Source organism: Rosa chinensis, chromosome 4 (genome assembly GCF_002994745.2).
Source record: "Rosa chinensis cultivar Old Blush chromosome 4, RchiOBHm-V2, whole genome shotgun sequence".
NCBI classification, from domain to species: domain Eukaryota; kingdom Viridiplantae; phylum Streptophyta; class Magnoliopsida; order Rosales; family Rosaceae; genus Rosa; species Rosa chinensis.
The window spans coordinates 12,410,361-12,426,128 of record NC_037091.1 but is presented as its reverse complement, the minus strand read 5'-3'; the positions used below and the strand labels follow the sequence as shown (position 1 = coordinate 12,426,128).

Here is a 15,768-nt window from a genome sequence, read left to right as displayed (position 1 = left end):
GATCCGTGGTCAAGGATGGAACGTGAATATAACAGAGCCTCTAGTTCTATAAATTGCCCGCCTTTGTTTGATGGTGAAGACTATTCACAATGGAAGATTATGATGAGGGCTTTTCTCTACTCTCAAGATGAAAACATGTGGAATATAGTTGAGAATGGATGGGAACACCCAACCAAGGCCGAAGAATCAAAGAAAGTAGAAGGGTCCTCTGCAAGGGTTCTCAAACCTAGGAAGGAATGGACAGAAGAAGAAGTTCGTGATAGAACTTGTGACTTTAAGGCAAGGAATTCACTATTCACAGCTTTGTCCAAGAAAGAGAGGATGAGAATTAGCCACTGTGACACAGCCAAACAAGCTTGGGATCTACTTCAGGTTACTTATGAGGGAAACAAGAAGGTTAGAGGTCAGAAGCTTCAAAGACTCGTATTGGAATTTGAGAATATGACCATGGGGGAAGATGAATCAATTGATGATTTTCATGCTCGACTTCTCAATGTGACAAACCAATGCTGTAGCCTTGATGATCCATTTGAGGAGCATCGAATAGTCAAGAAATTTCTCAGAGCTCTTCCTTCAAAATTTCAAGCCAAGCAAATTGCAATAGAGGAGACTCAAGACCTGGACACCTATTCTCTTGACGAACTTATAGGTAATCTCAAAACCTTTGAGATGAGGATCAAGCCCGAGAAAAAGGTAAAAAATATTGCTTTCTCTTCTGTTAAAAAGAAAGATGTTGTTGATGATTATGTGGATTTATCGTTGTTGACAAAAGAGTTCAAAAATTTTCTGAAAAATAAAAAATCTTTTGGAAACTCTTCGAAAATTTTGCCTAACAAACCTAAATGCTTTGAGTGTGGTGGAATTGGTCACCTTGCTGCCGATTGTGGCAATAAAAGGTATAATTTGCGTGGAAACAAGGCTCTAAAATCTACTTGGAGTGATAGTGATGAAAGCTCTCAGTCAGATGGTGAAGAGGTAAATCTTGCTCTTACTTCCTCTCTTAATATTGATGCTTCTGATAATTCTGACTTAGAAGATGATACCCTTGATGAGGAAACAAATTTCAAGTGTAAGCAATTATATCAAGCTTCGAAAATTGTTCTTCGAAAAAATTATACACTTGAAAAAGAAGTTGATTCTTTAAGAGAAGAAAAAGAGAAAATTGAGCTACAATTTGAAACTTCTCTAAAAGAATGGAACGTTGAGCGTACTAACCTTGTTGATAAGATAAAAGTTTTGCAGGATGAGGTTAAGTCTGAAGTTGGGGACAAGGAACATGGTGATCTCATTAATAAAATTAAAGTTTTGCAGGTTGAAGTCAAGGCTCAATCCACTTTAAATGTTTCACTAACCCTTGAAAATGAGAAATTGCAGGATGAGTTGCTTAAAGTCAAGGAAAGCTTCAACAAGTTCTCCATAGGGTCTGAAAAGGTCTCCAAGATGATAGGATTTGGTAAAACTCACGGCAACAAAGAAGGGTTAGGGTTTGAAGGTGAGTCATGCAAGCCTTTGACCTTTGTAAAAGGTGTGGAAGGTGAAAATTCGCTGGGTCTATCACATGCTTCAGAAGACATTGATTCTGGTCCCAAATTGCCCAAAAGACTAGAACGTAAATTGGACCTTCAAACCTATAAAAAGGTTGCTCAGGTAAGTCCTGACAAACTTTGTCAGCCCAGGTATACTCACAACTCCAAAAACTTTGTTCCTACTTGTCATTATTGTGGAAAATTAGGACACATACGTCCTAGGTGCAATATGCTTCGCAGGGTTACTCAAAATAAGAGGAAAACGATGGGTATTAACTCACATGCCTCGCTGCAAGCTGAGTTGAAAGAGGGTCTGAATCTGATCACCAGGATTGCAAAGCTGGCTTCAATCCCCGTGGATCTGGAAACAAAAACGAAGCAGAAGCAAATCTGGATTAAAAAAGGTTCAAACAATCGTTTTTCTACTCATATGGATAATCTTGATAATATGCTTGAGCGTGCTTGTGTTCCTACTGATCACAAATTGGCTAATTCGTTTACTAGGCCTTTAGACATATCTCAATTTGAATCACTTAGAAGCACCGTTGGTGGATGCTCTAAGTATTGATACTCTCACTTCATTTGATCCATTTTGCATGTATTCATGGTGTATGTCTTCATGATAGTATAGGTGCATTTTCCTTAAGTTTCTGCATTGTTAGGTTCAGTTTCTGGAAATGTAGGATTGAAAAATAGTGGGTTGTATTCCCGAGTGTCTGACAGATTATTTTGAACTTAGATTGACAAGGGCCATACTCTTTTCCTTAAATGTGTGTGCAATAAGGTGCCTAGCACGTTTTGAACTTGTACTTACGTCACTTTGTAATTGTGAGCTTGAACAACATATTCTCTACACCTTGAATCCTCACATGCACACATACTCTAAGTGGTGGTAAGTCTTAATTGATGGTTGGCTTGTTCTCATTGCTCATGTACGAAATTACTCTTGTTGATTGCTCCTTGTTATATAACAAAAAAAAAAAAAAAAAATTTAAAAAAAAATGTAGTTGGTTAATGGAGCATGGCCAGGCTATTCCCAAAGTAAACAGGCTTCGGTCGTGACGAACGATATGAGGATTGGGAAGAAATGGGAATGGTTTGGTCACCCCGGTGGATTGTGAAACTATTGACTCAAGTAGATGTGCTCTTTGGGATGTCCTTGTTACATCTAGTACCCTAAAGTCATCTGACTTGGGAGTTGCTAGCATAATACTTGTTACATGGGTCGTAGTCTTCTTGAGCAAAAATGTTACTTTGTGTGAAAGGCCAAAAGAAAAATTCAAAATCATGCCCACACGGTGTTATAAGGGGGGAATAAAGTTTATGTGCTTAAATGTGTTTCGTCTGTGAGCCTTGCTTTTCAGGTTTCCACAAATATTACACACCCCATCTTGAGATATGTTTACTATTCACAACAAGAGGTATAGAATACTCGATCACTCTCTATCTTACCTTGTGATTGTCGGAATCCATTCACTCGTGTGAACTTGTTTTGTTGCACTCTTGTTTATGGTTAAGTGGTATTGCTCTTGTTGGAAAAGCTATGCGAATTAAATCTATTCTTAGCATTTGGATACAACCCACTCATTGTGTGTTTGCATTTCATTATTGCATCTTTCATAACATGATCACATTTAGGGGGAGTATTAATACTTGAACTATCTTCCTCTGATTGATTCGCCTTGGGCTAGTGTCTATCGCTTCCGCTACGTACGTTGCCTTTGTCATTCCTATTCAAAAAGGGGGAGAAATATATGATGTTAAATGTGTTGTGTGATCTGTTGGATTTACATGCTATGTTTAATCAGTGGTATCATTATTCTATCTTGTGAATTCTACCAATTGTGTGATAAGTGTTTCAGGAAAATATGATGAATTGTGATGTCTCTCCTGTACTTGTTGAGGGGGAGTTTGCATGGATTAAATGTGTTTTGTATAGGAATGCCAAAGGGGGAGATTGTAGGTACAATTCTTGTACATATCGTATTGGCATTCCCATACAAAACTATGACAAAGCCCTTTACTGATCTCGGAGAGCCACATGTAATTGCATCTGCATATGCATGGGATTGCAACGTGTGTTGCAATCCCCGAGTCAGCTGTCAGTTTTATGTGGAGTCCGATTTTGGAAAGTAGGTTTTAGGTTTTATGTATTTATGTCTATAAAAGATTTTTCTGAGTATTAAAATCGTGGTATTGATGCCCTAGGGTTTTTAGGACTTGTCTTCCTAATTGATTTCCCTTAAGATTTGTTGGAGTTCATATATGGGAAGTTTCTTTCCAAATTAATTGGGAATTAGGATAGAATCTTTGCATCATCTTTGAGTAGTTGCCGCAGGTCTATTATATGAGCAGAAAAATATACACGGTCTATAGACACATCGATAGAGGCAAGAATTTTGATAGAGTCTTGCATGTTTGTTTGAGTTTGTGTCTTCACAAAGAGTCAAAACACTTGGTCCATGTATAAGTGTTTGTGATCATAGTTTCATATGCATAATACTCTCTCGAGATCAGTAGGGAGACTGTGAAGAAAGAAGAACAAGATTTGAAGATCGTTCAAGTGAAGGAGTTCTAGAAGGAAGACAAACTTTGTATTAGATTTTGTGTGAATCTTATAGCCGAGCTAGTGCTATTCAAAGTTTGTAAAAGAACATATCCTTTTCAATATGATGATCTTTATTTTGGGTTCTCAAGAGTAAGAGCCCCGCAGTGTTTTTAATCTCATACTTGAGGTTTTCACTGCGTAACCAAAATCTGGTGTTTGGTTCGTTATTTCTGATATCTGCCCAGTAAGGATTGATCAGTGCACTGCAATCCCCGTTTTCCAGAAAATCATATTCTGTCCTTGTATTTTCAGACGAGTTCAGACTGGTCTTACCAGGAATAGACCACGAAGGAAAACTACCCAGAAAGTACACCACAGAAGGCCAAGGAGCCAAGAAGAACATCTCTCCACTAGTAGAATGGTACAACTTACCCCCAGGGACCAAGAGCCTGGCCCTTGTGGTGCAGGACATAGATGCACCAGATCCGAAAGACCCGGTTGTGCCGTGGACCAATTGGGTGGTGGTGAACATTCCACCGGGTGTGAAGTGCCTGCCGGAAGGTTTTTCCGGGAAAGAAGATGGAAGTATTGATAATTGCATAATAAGCCCCAAATATGATTGGGCATATCGATTTAGATGAGATAAGGAAGAAGCAAAAATTCAATTGATAGGAAGATGAGAGAGAGAGAGAGAGGAGGAGGAAGACAGAGAAGAATCAAAAGATCAAAGGAGTTTTGGGCGTGAAAGAGAGTGGTAAAATATAAGGGCAGTTTTGTAAAATCAATACCCAGGGAGTGCAGATTGTAAAAGTGGGTGTGCAAATTGGATCCGGCTTCTCTGCTAGAAAGAGGATTGCTAGGATCTGCTTGGATAATTATGTGAGCCCGCCACGTCAGCCCACCTCAATCCAATGGCTGTCAAACCGACAGCAAATATGAATAAGAAAAAAAGCCTTGGGACGAGATGGAGACCTGCCTTCAATCTCTCTTGATTTCCCAGTTCAGAATCGCCTCCTCCATCATCCTCAGGTTGCAGGTCTCCTATAACAACCCCAACTCTCTTCTCTTCTTTTTGTTTTTTAATCTCTTAAATTTGGGAGTTTATTGTTGGGGTTTGATCAGGTGCTTCAAGATTCAACCAACTACGGTGGTGGCTTGAATGGAGTTGCCCACATTCAAGAGGCCGTGCTGCTCAAGCAGATGGAGTCTTTGCAAAAGCTCTTGCTTTCCATGAACAACACCATGTAACTTGTCTCTTTCTCTGACATTTTTTTTCTCTCTATGTTTTTCATTCTGTTTTTGTCAGAAAGATTGAATCTTTGGCCTGTGATTGTTGGGAATTTTGGATTTTCTGTAGGGGGTTTTGTGATTTTGGTTCCAGAATGTTGGTGGGGATGAAATTCTGACACCACGGGTCAAAGGCTAGCCTATATATAAACAGAAGTCCAAAATAAGAAAGCTTCACTCTCTGCTGAAGAGATATCAAGTATGGTTCTTGCAAAAATGCGGGAGATTGCTGAAGCCTATCTTGGATCAACTGTGAAGAATGCAGTGATCACGGTCCCTGCTTACTTCAATAATTCACAGCGTGAGGCAACAAAAAAAGCTGGTATTACTGCAGGTCTAAATGTGATGCGTATCATCAATGAACCAACTGCAGCAGCCATTGCTTATGGCCTGGACAAGAAGGCTGGTTGGTATAGCAAGAGAAATGTACTCATATTTGATTTGGGTGGGGGTACTTTAGATGTGTCACTACTTACAATAGGTGATGGTGTCTTTGAAGTGAAAGCCACTGCTGGAGATACTCATCTTGGAGGTGAGGACTTCGATACCAAAATGGTGAATTACTGTGTTGTGGAATTTAAGAGGAAGCACAATTTTGATGTCAGTGGAAACAGCAGAACTCTTAGGAGGTTAAGAAATGCATGTGAAAAGGCAAAGAGGAGACTTTCATTTACAACTACAACTGACATCGAAATTGAATGTTTGCATCAAGGTATTGATTTCTGTGTGACTTTTACTCGTGCCAAATTTGAACAGCTCAACCTTGATTTCTTTAATAAGTGTATGGAGCCTGTGGAGAAGTGTTTGGAGGATGCCAAAATGGACGTTGGTAGTGTCCATGATGTCGTTCTTGCTGGTGGCTCTTCTAGAATTCCCAAGGTGCAACAACTGCTACAGAATGTGTTCAAGGGGAAGGAGCTGTGCAAGAGCATAAATCCTGATGAGGCAAGCTGTTCAAGCTGCAGTCTTGACAGGTGGGAACTTGCATGGGAAACTACAAGACTTCACTCTCTTGGATGTCACCCCTCTCTCACTTGGAGTGGACTGTACTGATACTACTGACCCTCACAACTTCAAGGATTACATGAATGTGGTGATTCCAAGAAACTCTCGCATTCCCATCCAGAAGAAAAAGATCTTAGAAACTATTTATGACAACCAAAAATCAGTTGCCTTCCCTGTTTATGAGGGTGAGAGTAGAATATCCAAACAAAATAACTTTTTATTTTTCTGGGTAAAAACACGGGTCAAAGGCTAGCCTATATATAAACAGAAGTCCAAAATTTTTGTCAAAGACATCACTAAAATATGAAGTACCTACAACACCATTAAAATTAAGACATACAAAATCATAATAAAACCATCGAAAATAGTTAGTATGGTTAAAAAACAAAACTATGAAAAAATTGAAAAAGTGGTTGATATGGAACTTCCAAATTCCTCCTCAATTCACCAATAGTGAAGCCTAGTAAAAAGAGCAACTGAGGCCTTACCGACGAAAACCTTCTGCAGGAAAAGCATATCATAAAAAGAATAAAATACAAACGGGCCGGACCGCAAAGTTGGGCCGGACCTCAAATGGATCAACTCGTTTTGTACGAATAGAGGAACAAGAAAACAGAAGAAGTAACATGTGGTGCATAGAGAGGCTGAGCATAATTCAGAGAGTCGTTATTCACTCTCACAATGTATTCTCTTTCTTCAATTCCTCTCCCACTCTCCATCGTTTCCTCATCTTCATCTTCATCTTCATCTTCATCTAAAGGAACACAAGGTAAACCCAACTCAAAGTCACTGAAGCTTAGAGAGGACTGGAGACAACGCTCCAAACCCATTCCCCCTGGTGGCACTTACCCAGCTAAAGACCATTGCAGGTCTGTTTCCAAAAAGGGTCTCTCTCTATTTTTGTCAAACTTCACTTCAAGTTTGAACCTTTTTGTTGTTGTTGTTGTGTTTGGGCAGTCGTTGCGGGTTGTGTGACACCTATTACATTGCCCATGTCAAGGAAGCCTGTGCTTTTTTGGGAGACGGGATGTCCAAGATTGAAGTGAGAGCTCTTGTTCCTCTCTCTCTGTTTCTTACTTGCTTGAACTAGTTTATGAAAGTTGCTGTTATTTTGAGGTATTATGTCGACTTGTGGAAATACTTGGGTGCTAGTTTTACAAGTATAATCAGGTCGTGTTTTGATGTAGAATGATTCAAGTTGTTTCTTTGGTATTCCAGAATTTTATCTCAGACTAATGTATCATATTCTGTCCTTTTTTTTTTTTTTTTGGGTACTTATAGATTCGTCTGTTTTCGCATTCAGGGTTTGGAACCTGTAGTTCATGGTAGAGGGAGAAAGCCAGATTCTTTAGATGAAATGCACTTGGGTGTCTATGAGGAGTTGTTGTATGCCCGTAAGGTCAAGCCTGTTGAAGGTACGATTTTTCGAAACTAAAATTTCGTTTTTGGTGGTTTTCTCAGACACTATGATGACAATAATAACATTGCTTTGTTCCAAAACATAGGGATCGTTGTGATATACCTGTACTTTTATTCTTCTTATGATCCTGGAATGACACAATTTATTTTTCTATGTTTTTGTTTTTAATATTGAAAGTAATATTAATTATTATGAATTAATAAAGCTGGCAATATGCTTCTATGGCTTGAAAAATTGGTGAGGTGTGTCGAACTGGACAAGTCCTTGAACAATGTCTATGTCATGGAACATTAAAAGTGTTAGTTTCTAGAGACTCATATTTTTGGAAATGGAAGTCATCCCATATATCATTACTAGGGGATGACTTCAAAATGAGCTTCAGTATTTCTCATCTATTATTTAAATGTCAACCTTTTTCGATTGATATAAAAAAGTACATTTTTATGTAAATAATTTCTTACCTATCTCGTTTTAAAAGCTTGGGTCAAATGCTCTTTTGTACATCTTTTGTAGGTGATTTGATTTTGCTTGTCACTGTAAATGAAAACTTCTTTGATGGCAGGTGCTCAGTGGACAGGGATAGTAACAACTATTGCAATAGAAATGCTAAAATCAGGCATGGTGGAAGCTGTCATTTGTGTACAGAGGTTGTGGCTTGAATTTATTGGAGTAGATAACACATAACCTATCTATCCCATTCAATTCTATATTCTTTTCCTTTTAGAATGTTAATCATAATGTTATTTCAATTTTCAGTGACCCAGAGGACAGATTTTCTCCAAGGCCTGTACTAGCAAGGTTCATATATACTTCATTTGCTTGGATACGAAATTCTTTTATTGTTTATTTCTCAATAAAATTTTATTTTGGTTATTGTCATGCCATCTGTAATTTGTTGTTCATTTTTCCCTCTTCTCAATAGGACACCGGAAGAAGTTCTAGCTGCTAAAGGTGTCAAGCCGACATTATCACCTAATCTTAATACCCTTGCCCTAGTTGAGGTGGCTGACATTCTCTTTCATTACCGATACAAAGCTTACCATTCCTATGTGCCATTGAACCAACATGCTTTACGGACTCTCTGTTAATGCAACTTTGCTAAGAGTACACTGCAAATTATCCATTGTGTAAAAAATAATCTAAAATATGAACCAGTTAAGCTTGAAATGGCATGGGTGGATAAGGGGTATTGTAAACAAATAGGGTGGCCCATCTTTTGCATCAGTGTTGTTTATCCTTTATCGTTTAGAGTTTGTTGGATTTTATTCACATGACTCCTGATATACACCTGTTCTTGCTATAGACTTTGGACTGTACATAAAACCGAATGATATTTTTTAACTATAAATTTCAACTCATAAAATATTTCAGTTATGTTCAATTTTTTTTCTGTGAAAATATGTGCAGTCACACATTTGCTAGTTAATGCTACACCTTTATTATCAGAATGTTTAGTAAATTTTAATAAGACAAATGTTTCTTTCTCCCCATAAATCAGGCTGCAGGTGTAAGGAAACTTCTATTCTGTGGTGTCGGTTGCCAGGTGCAAGGTATCAATTATGATATAATCTTGCAATTTATACTTTCAGTTGTTCTCTGTTGTGACTTGCACTATTGTAATGCAGAGTAATTTCTTAAACTGCAGCATTAAGGTCTGTGGAGCACCATCTGAATTTGGAGAAGCTGTATGTGTTGGGCACAAATTGCGGTAAGTTAAAGCCTTATATTCATTTTAATTTTTTCTCAAGTTTTTGAGTTGTCTAGCCCTCAAGTTTACTCGTGTCTATTACTCTAGCCCCACAAAAAATAAATAAATAATATTATGGCCATTATATTATGTTAAACACTGGAGAGCTACTTTGATATTCAATCCAATACTGTCATAAATTCTATCTTAATACTTCTGAAATCATTATCATCTTATCATTGACTACCGCACCATCATTTGTAATAGTGAAATTTGTAGTCAACATATATGTGATGCCTGAGTTTTTGTGCAGGCGACTTAAATAATGAGGTAGATAGTTAGTATCACTACTAATGCTTTCATTTGCTATGATTTGACAGTGGATAATGGGACTCGTGAAGGGCTTGATAAGTTTCTAAAGGCTGCTAGTAGTGAACCAGAGACGGTTCTTCATTATGAGTTTATGCAAGATTACAAGGTTTGTGTTAAGATATTATTTTTTTTACGTGCTTTATAATCCTAAATGATAAGGCTTGTATTAAGATGTTCTTTTAGTGGTTGTTGAGTGTTTTGCGTGCTATATGATGAATATTAATAATTCAAATGAACTGTCATAAAAAAGCGCATTTCACTTTCAGTAAGGTCTGAGGATTGTAATTCAAAGGTGTGAACTTCAGTCACTTGTGCCATTGCAAACTCTTTCTTCAAAAATATTAGCAATCTTGTTTTAAGATGGGGGATCCACCAGGGACGTGACTGATTTTTCAACAATTTTCTGAAAGATTTCAATTAATGTTTGTTTCCTATTAGGATTATTTGTAACACGGCTCATACATCCTGTGAATATGTATATACGTAATCAACTGTAATCTGATTTTCTAGCATTTCTTATCTGCTAATGTTTTCTAGTTTGAGCATTTCATAACAGGCTGCTACTTTTAGCTTATTATTTCCTTAATTTTTTTTTTCTGTACTCTTGGTAGGTTCACTTGAAGCATTTGGATGGTCATATTGAAGAGGTAAATTTTTAAAATTTCTGTACATTCGCTTTGGTCCTTGGTTATGCTGATTCACCAGTTTTAAATTTTAATGAAGCAGGTTCCTTATTTCTCTCTGCCGGCAAATGACTTAGTTGATGTAATTGCTCCTTCTTGTTATAGGTAACTTTTTGCCCCTTGTTTAACCCTACCTGGTAGTTTGTGAAATTTCTTGTAACTAGATTCATCAACTATTGAAGTTATGATTGCTTTGTTGAAGTGAAAGATAATGTTAAATAATAGGATATGCCATTTGACTACTGCTGATATCAATAAAGAGAGGTTGTCAATTGCTACTATTATTCTATTTTATGTATTGTTTGCCATTCCATTTAGTTTTAAGCCTGACCAGTCCCATTTTTATGGTGCATTACAGCTGCTTTGACTACACAAATGCTTTGGCGGTGAGTTTTAATCTCTTTACTTAATAGAAATGCAACTTTTCTGATTTTTGAGTTGGTATAGTTTCAATTTTATAATTGTGAATATTGAAGTTTCAAGTATAGAGTATGAATCATGGTTACATGCATTTTCTCTGTTGCTTATTTAGGTTCTGACATATTAGTGATGTTACTATATACTGCAACAATGCTTTTATTACCTTCTCAAACAAGCATATTATCTACAGTTATACCTTTATATATGCGGAGGTCCTCAGATGTCTCACCTATTTCAGGATTTAGTGGTTGGATACATGGGTGTGCCAAAATATTCTGGAATCAGCATGACACAACATCCTCAGTATGTTACGGTAAGGTAATATAATATCATTGCTGAGAGTTGGGTGGATTCTTAACTGTTTATAATAGTTTGATTTTTTTCTCGTATGCTTATTGATTATTCATTTATGCTATTGCAATTTCATTCTGGTGGTAGAGGAAAGAACTCACACGTTTTTCTTTTTTCTTGTCACCCTTTGAATGATTAGAAATGAACGTGGAAGAGAGATGCTCAGTCTGGTTGAAAAACATTTGGAGATTACTCCTACGACTAGTAGTGTAAAACCCTTGATCCTATCCTACATTTTTTTTCTCTGCTTTTGAGAAACTGAAATTTAGTAGGTAAAGCACAGGTTTATTCTTTGCTTGAATTAATTTAAGCAATAACCAATTTCAGGGTGATCGCCGACCATTTGTATTGGAGACAGTTAAGGCAGATGATACTGCTAAGATGGGTATGTGTTGCACCTTCACCATGATGCTTTTTATGGGTTTGTGTCGCAGCTGGGGAATGAAAAAAATTATTATTGGTTACAAGGGACTGTATGTTTTGTAAAAATTATGTTGCATTTTTCTTGAAAATCATTTGGTTGGTCCAAATTGTGTTGCCCATTTGAAATTCTCAAGAACTCATGAAATGTATGATTCTTACAAAGTTGTACAATCTTATTATTTGCAGGGAGGGGTCCTGATCCTGCACCAAAGTTCATTGGCAATTTGATTGCTTTCTTCCTAAACTTGGTAAAGACTAATGACTACATGATGCATATCGGTATCATAAGAAAACATGGAAACTGTTTGTTTTACTAGTCTTTTTTCACAGGTTGGTCCCAAGGGGCTGGAATTTGCTCGATATTCACTTGATTACCATACCATCCGGAACTATCTGCATATTAACCGAACATGGGGAAAAGAAAGGTGCAACTTTCAGTTATTTTGTTACATGTAAGAGTTATTATGTTGGTTCTTTTTATATCTGAAACATGAAACATGCAGAGCTGATCGACATATGCCTTCGTATGCAAAGAAAATTGTGGATAGTTACAACAAGAATGGTGAAATTGATAAGATGCTTTCCGCCAAGTGATTGAATTTGCTGGTGCAATGCAGAATGGGAACTTCAGTGTACATTAAAGTTTTTATTTTATCTGATATTTGTATATAACAATCATGTAGTGATGATAATATGCTTTAGCTTGAACAATTCTTTCTTTCCACTAAGGTTGTTGTATAGGATTTTGGTCATTGATTTCCCCAGTGAAGAAATCTAATGTTGAGATCAATTTGATCATGCAAACCAGTCTTTACCTCCAGTCATTGTTTTTACTTTTTAGTTTTCACACATTTCTGCTCCAAGTTGGGAACTATTAGATATGTAATCTGTAGGTACAGTTTCTGTAATGCCACAGTTTGCGGTTTGAGACTACATTTTTTTTACAAAGACAATTGAAATGCGGTACTGATACTTACTTCGAGCTGGGGACTATTAGCTCTGTCATCTTATTTTATCAGCATTATTAGTCTAAGATTAATTGACTAGAGGAATATTAATGGTTTCATTATATTGGCAGCTCAAGATCCTACCAATAGAAAAGAAAAGGCGAAACAGCACCAATGAAAATGATCGGTGCTGTTTCGCCTCTGCATGAGGAGTTTCGCGCTTCAATCTTGGATTCTTGTCCATCATTTTGATTTTCACCCCTCTTTTTTATTTTATTTTTCTTCTCTCTCTCTTTCCAAATAGCCCTCTCTATTTCCTCTTCTCCTCCCTTGGTTGCTTTGCAAGTTGTTCCCTTTTGCTTTTAGTTAATCAATTTGAGAATTAGGGCTTCTCCATGAGATTACCCTAGCCACCTAAATCAAAACTATTCAACCAACCCAAGTTCTTGATACCCCAAACCCCTCTTCTACCAGCGAATCTGATTCAAGAATTGCCTTGGTTTATGAGCATGAAGAGACTGGAAGAGGAAGGAATGGTGTTTGGGAGAAGTTGGAGAGGAAGGGGAGGAGAGAAGGATGACATCAGCGTCTCAAGCGGAAGACAAGATCAGATTAGATGGCCAGGATTAAAGTTAAGGAACCCATCGGTAATTGTCCAAAAAAGAAATACCATCAGTAAGAGATTAAAATAGTTAAGCTGCTAACTAAATTACTCTTTGAAAATGAATAATTGCATAAGGTTAATGATGTTATTGACGCCATGTGCTAAAGTGCGTCAAGTTTAGAACGTCATGTACCATTTTGAAATTTTTAAAAGCAAATGTACAAAATTTTGGAGTATGCCACTTATCTGGGACTGTTGTTAAAATTTTCCCTAAGCCTAAAATCAAGGTTTTAAATTTCGATTTCGGTTTCGGTTTCGATTTCGTTACTTCAAATTTAAGGAAATTTCGGAGAAAGTTTCGATTTCGGTGGAAATTTCGGTTAAAAATAAAGAAATCACATTAATTGCATGAGTTTTTCTATTGAGACCTCCAAATATACTCACTTGACCTCCTATGCATTTTACACCTCATATCAAATTTTTGAATACTAAATTTATTCACTAAACCTCACTCATATAATTTGCAAACAAACTATTATCTTTAAAATAAAAAACTTAGTAATTTCAATGATTTAGTTACTCTATAAATCTTAAATGCATATCCATTCCTTAATTTGACAACATAAATCTCTTTTTCAATAAAAAAAAAAATTAAATACAAGTTTTTGTTTTTTGAAGCAAAGTTTCATATTATTAGATGACCAGCCAAAAAGCCAGAGTCTAACATACACTTAAAGACAGAAAAATGGTGGGATAACAACCACGCTCCTATCTAAGCAATGTAAACTCATTACAAGTCAATTTTGAGCCCGCTTTGTAAGCGAACCCATAAACAAAGAACAACTCCATGTCTTCTAGGTTAACATCATTGACTAGCATCCCCGTTAGCCAGGCGCGCAATTACTGTACCAACAGAGAGCCACTTCCTAGCAAACAATAGGAGCAATTCCTTATCCATAAGGCGCTTGAAAATGAATACCAATCTTATTTCAGATAATTACCAACTCCCGTAGTAGTCTTGATCCGAAACTATTTGTCCTGGACCATACGTCGACCTGAAAGCCCAAAAAGATCCACATCTCAGGCCAGGCCCACCTTCATCACTAAGTGACAAATGATGGTGGCAAGGCACCCTCCCTACTGGCCCAAAACATAGAGCCCAACAACTCAAATTTGAGCCCAGGCCCAAAGGCCCAAGCCCAAATCTGAGTAAGGTGAGCAGTAGCTCGTCTCTGCTTCTGCCCCGTCACTGCTATAGTCAAGTTTTCTGGTGGCCAACCTCTCCAACACTGCATCCCCGTCTTGGGTCCGCTGCCTCTCTGCTCCAAGCCGGTAATCAGACCCACTGGAAGCAGATCGACTCTGCTCCCTTTCTTCTTTGCAAGAAGGACTACTGCTCGTCGCCCCCTGTTCTTGCCGGACCCGACCAGTCCAAGCAACACACGCTCAGGACCACCACTGTGCTATGCCCAGAAACCATAGAGCCCTACATCGGAAACCACCACAATCGATTGCTCAGATCCCGATCTACACGAACCCAGAGAACCCGATTGGAATAAACCCGGAACCAATCGGCCCCTGCCGAACCAGACACAATCCAGACCAATCTCTGCACCGCCGCCACACCGTTGTAGAGCCCAAGAGCCCGCCGCAGCCATGCCTGGTCTGGGGAGCGAAGCTTCACCGCCGCCAGCAACACAAAACCTAGGTTACTCGAAGAAATTTGGACTTGTTTGCATAAGAAAAAGTCCTAAATACAAGGTATTGAGTTTCAAAAATTAATTTCTAATCAACAAAAAAATAACATGAATTATTCTGTGGTTTTTTTCTTCTGTTTTAACTGTGCAAAAAAAAAAAAAATTAAGATTAATAAGTTTTTCTTAATGTTTATTTTATTTTCTCTATTTTCCATATCTCATGATTAATTATTTAAATATTTGTTTAGTTTTTTTAATTGCTAACTCATTTTTTTGTTTTTTTAATTTTATTTTTAGTTTTTGCAAATATAATGGATTGACTATTTTTTTTTTCCTCTACAATAAGAGAAACCCTAGGGTTTAGCAGAGAGTGGCGGCCGAGGATCGTAAGGTTGCATGCTAGTGTAGCGGCGACAGGGCTTCTTGTCTCGGGTGGAGACGACTTCGGGGCGGGCTGTGTTGGACGGTAGGTCGGATTCTGGATCACAGTGCTTGGACGCGGGTCTTTCGGTGGTGGAGGAAGACCAGTGGATTGGAAAGGTCGACGCGATCACAGTGTGCCTTCGGGTTTGTGCGAGGTCAGATTCCGGTATTGAGTGCAGGGGTCCGTCTATTCTCCTGATTCTAACTTAGAGGTGTAGGGCGTTGGTTGATATTGTTCCTCGTCGGTGAATCCGGATGTGTAGGTGCTCAGAGACTTTGCTTGATTTGCGGCTTGAGGTCACCATGGCTACGCTCCATCACGGTCGGCCACCGGAGGGTTGGACGGCTAGGGCTGCTGTCTTGGCTGCTCAGGTT

At 38.0% G+C, this 15,768-nt stretch overlaps 2 protein-coding genes across 2 annotated transcripts; both read left to right on the top strand.

Annotated features, from left to right (window-relative positions):
- Window positions 1–5,529: 5,529 nt before the first annotated feature.
- Window positions 5,530–6,414, top strand: LOC112198817 (heat shock cognate 70 kDa protein; the record flags this gene model as incomplete). The annotated part of the gene is made up of 1 exon (XM_024339922.1): window positions 5,530–6,414. A coding segment is annotated over one exon (885 nt), but the record flags the coding sequence as incomplete, so codon positions are not given.
- A 593-nt stretch (window positions 6,415–7,007) lies between these two features.
- LOC112195755 (7-hydroxymethyl chlorophyll a reductase, chloroplastic) lies at window positions 7,008–12,664 on the top strand. Its single transcript, XM_024335946.2, has 18 exons — window positions 7,008–7,235; window positions 7,324–7,408; window positions 7,670–7,781; window positions 8,349–8,433; window positions 8,543–8,584; window positions 8,709–8,787; window positions 9,285–9,336; window positions 9,432–9,494; window positions 9,854–9,951; window positions 10,457–10,492; window positions 10,572–10,633; window positions 10,887–10,914; window positions 11,187–11,266; window positions 11,439–11,508; window positions 11,627–11,684; window positions 11,909–11,970; window positions 12,053–12,147; window positions 12,226–12,664. The coding sequence occupies exons 1-18, from the start codon at window positions 7,048–7,050 to the stop codon at window positions 12,314–12,316; spliced, it is 1,386 nt and encodes a 461-aa protein (XP_024191714.1). The 5' UTR covers window positions 7,008–7,047; the 3' UTR covers window positions 12,317–12,664.
- The last annotated feature ends 3,104 nt before the right edge of the window (window positions 12,665–15,768 follow it).

Excerpts from the sequence above, each read along its gene's own strand:
- LOC112195755 (XM_024335946.2), top strand. The coding sequence starts at position 7,048 with ATGTATTCTCTTTCTTCAATTCCTCTCCCACTCTCCATCGTTTCCTCA. Across the intron at positions 9,337-9,431 it reads TGTCGGTTGCCAGGTGCAAG|CATTAAGGTCTGTGGAGCAC; the intron begins GTATCAATTATG and ends CTTAAACTGCAG. Across the intron at positions 11,971-12,052 it reads TTGCTTTCTTCCTAAACTTG|GTTGGTCCCAAGGGGCTGGA; the intron begins GTAAAGACTAAT and ends CTTTTTTCACAG.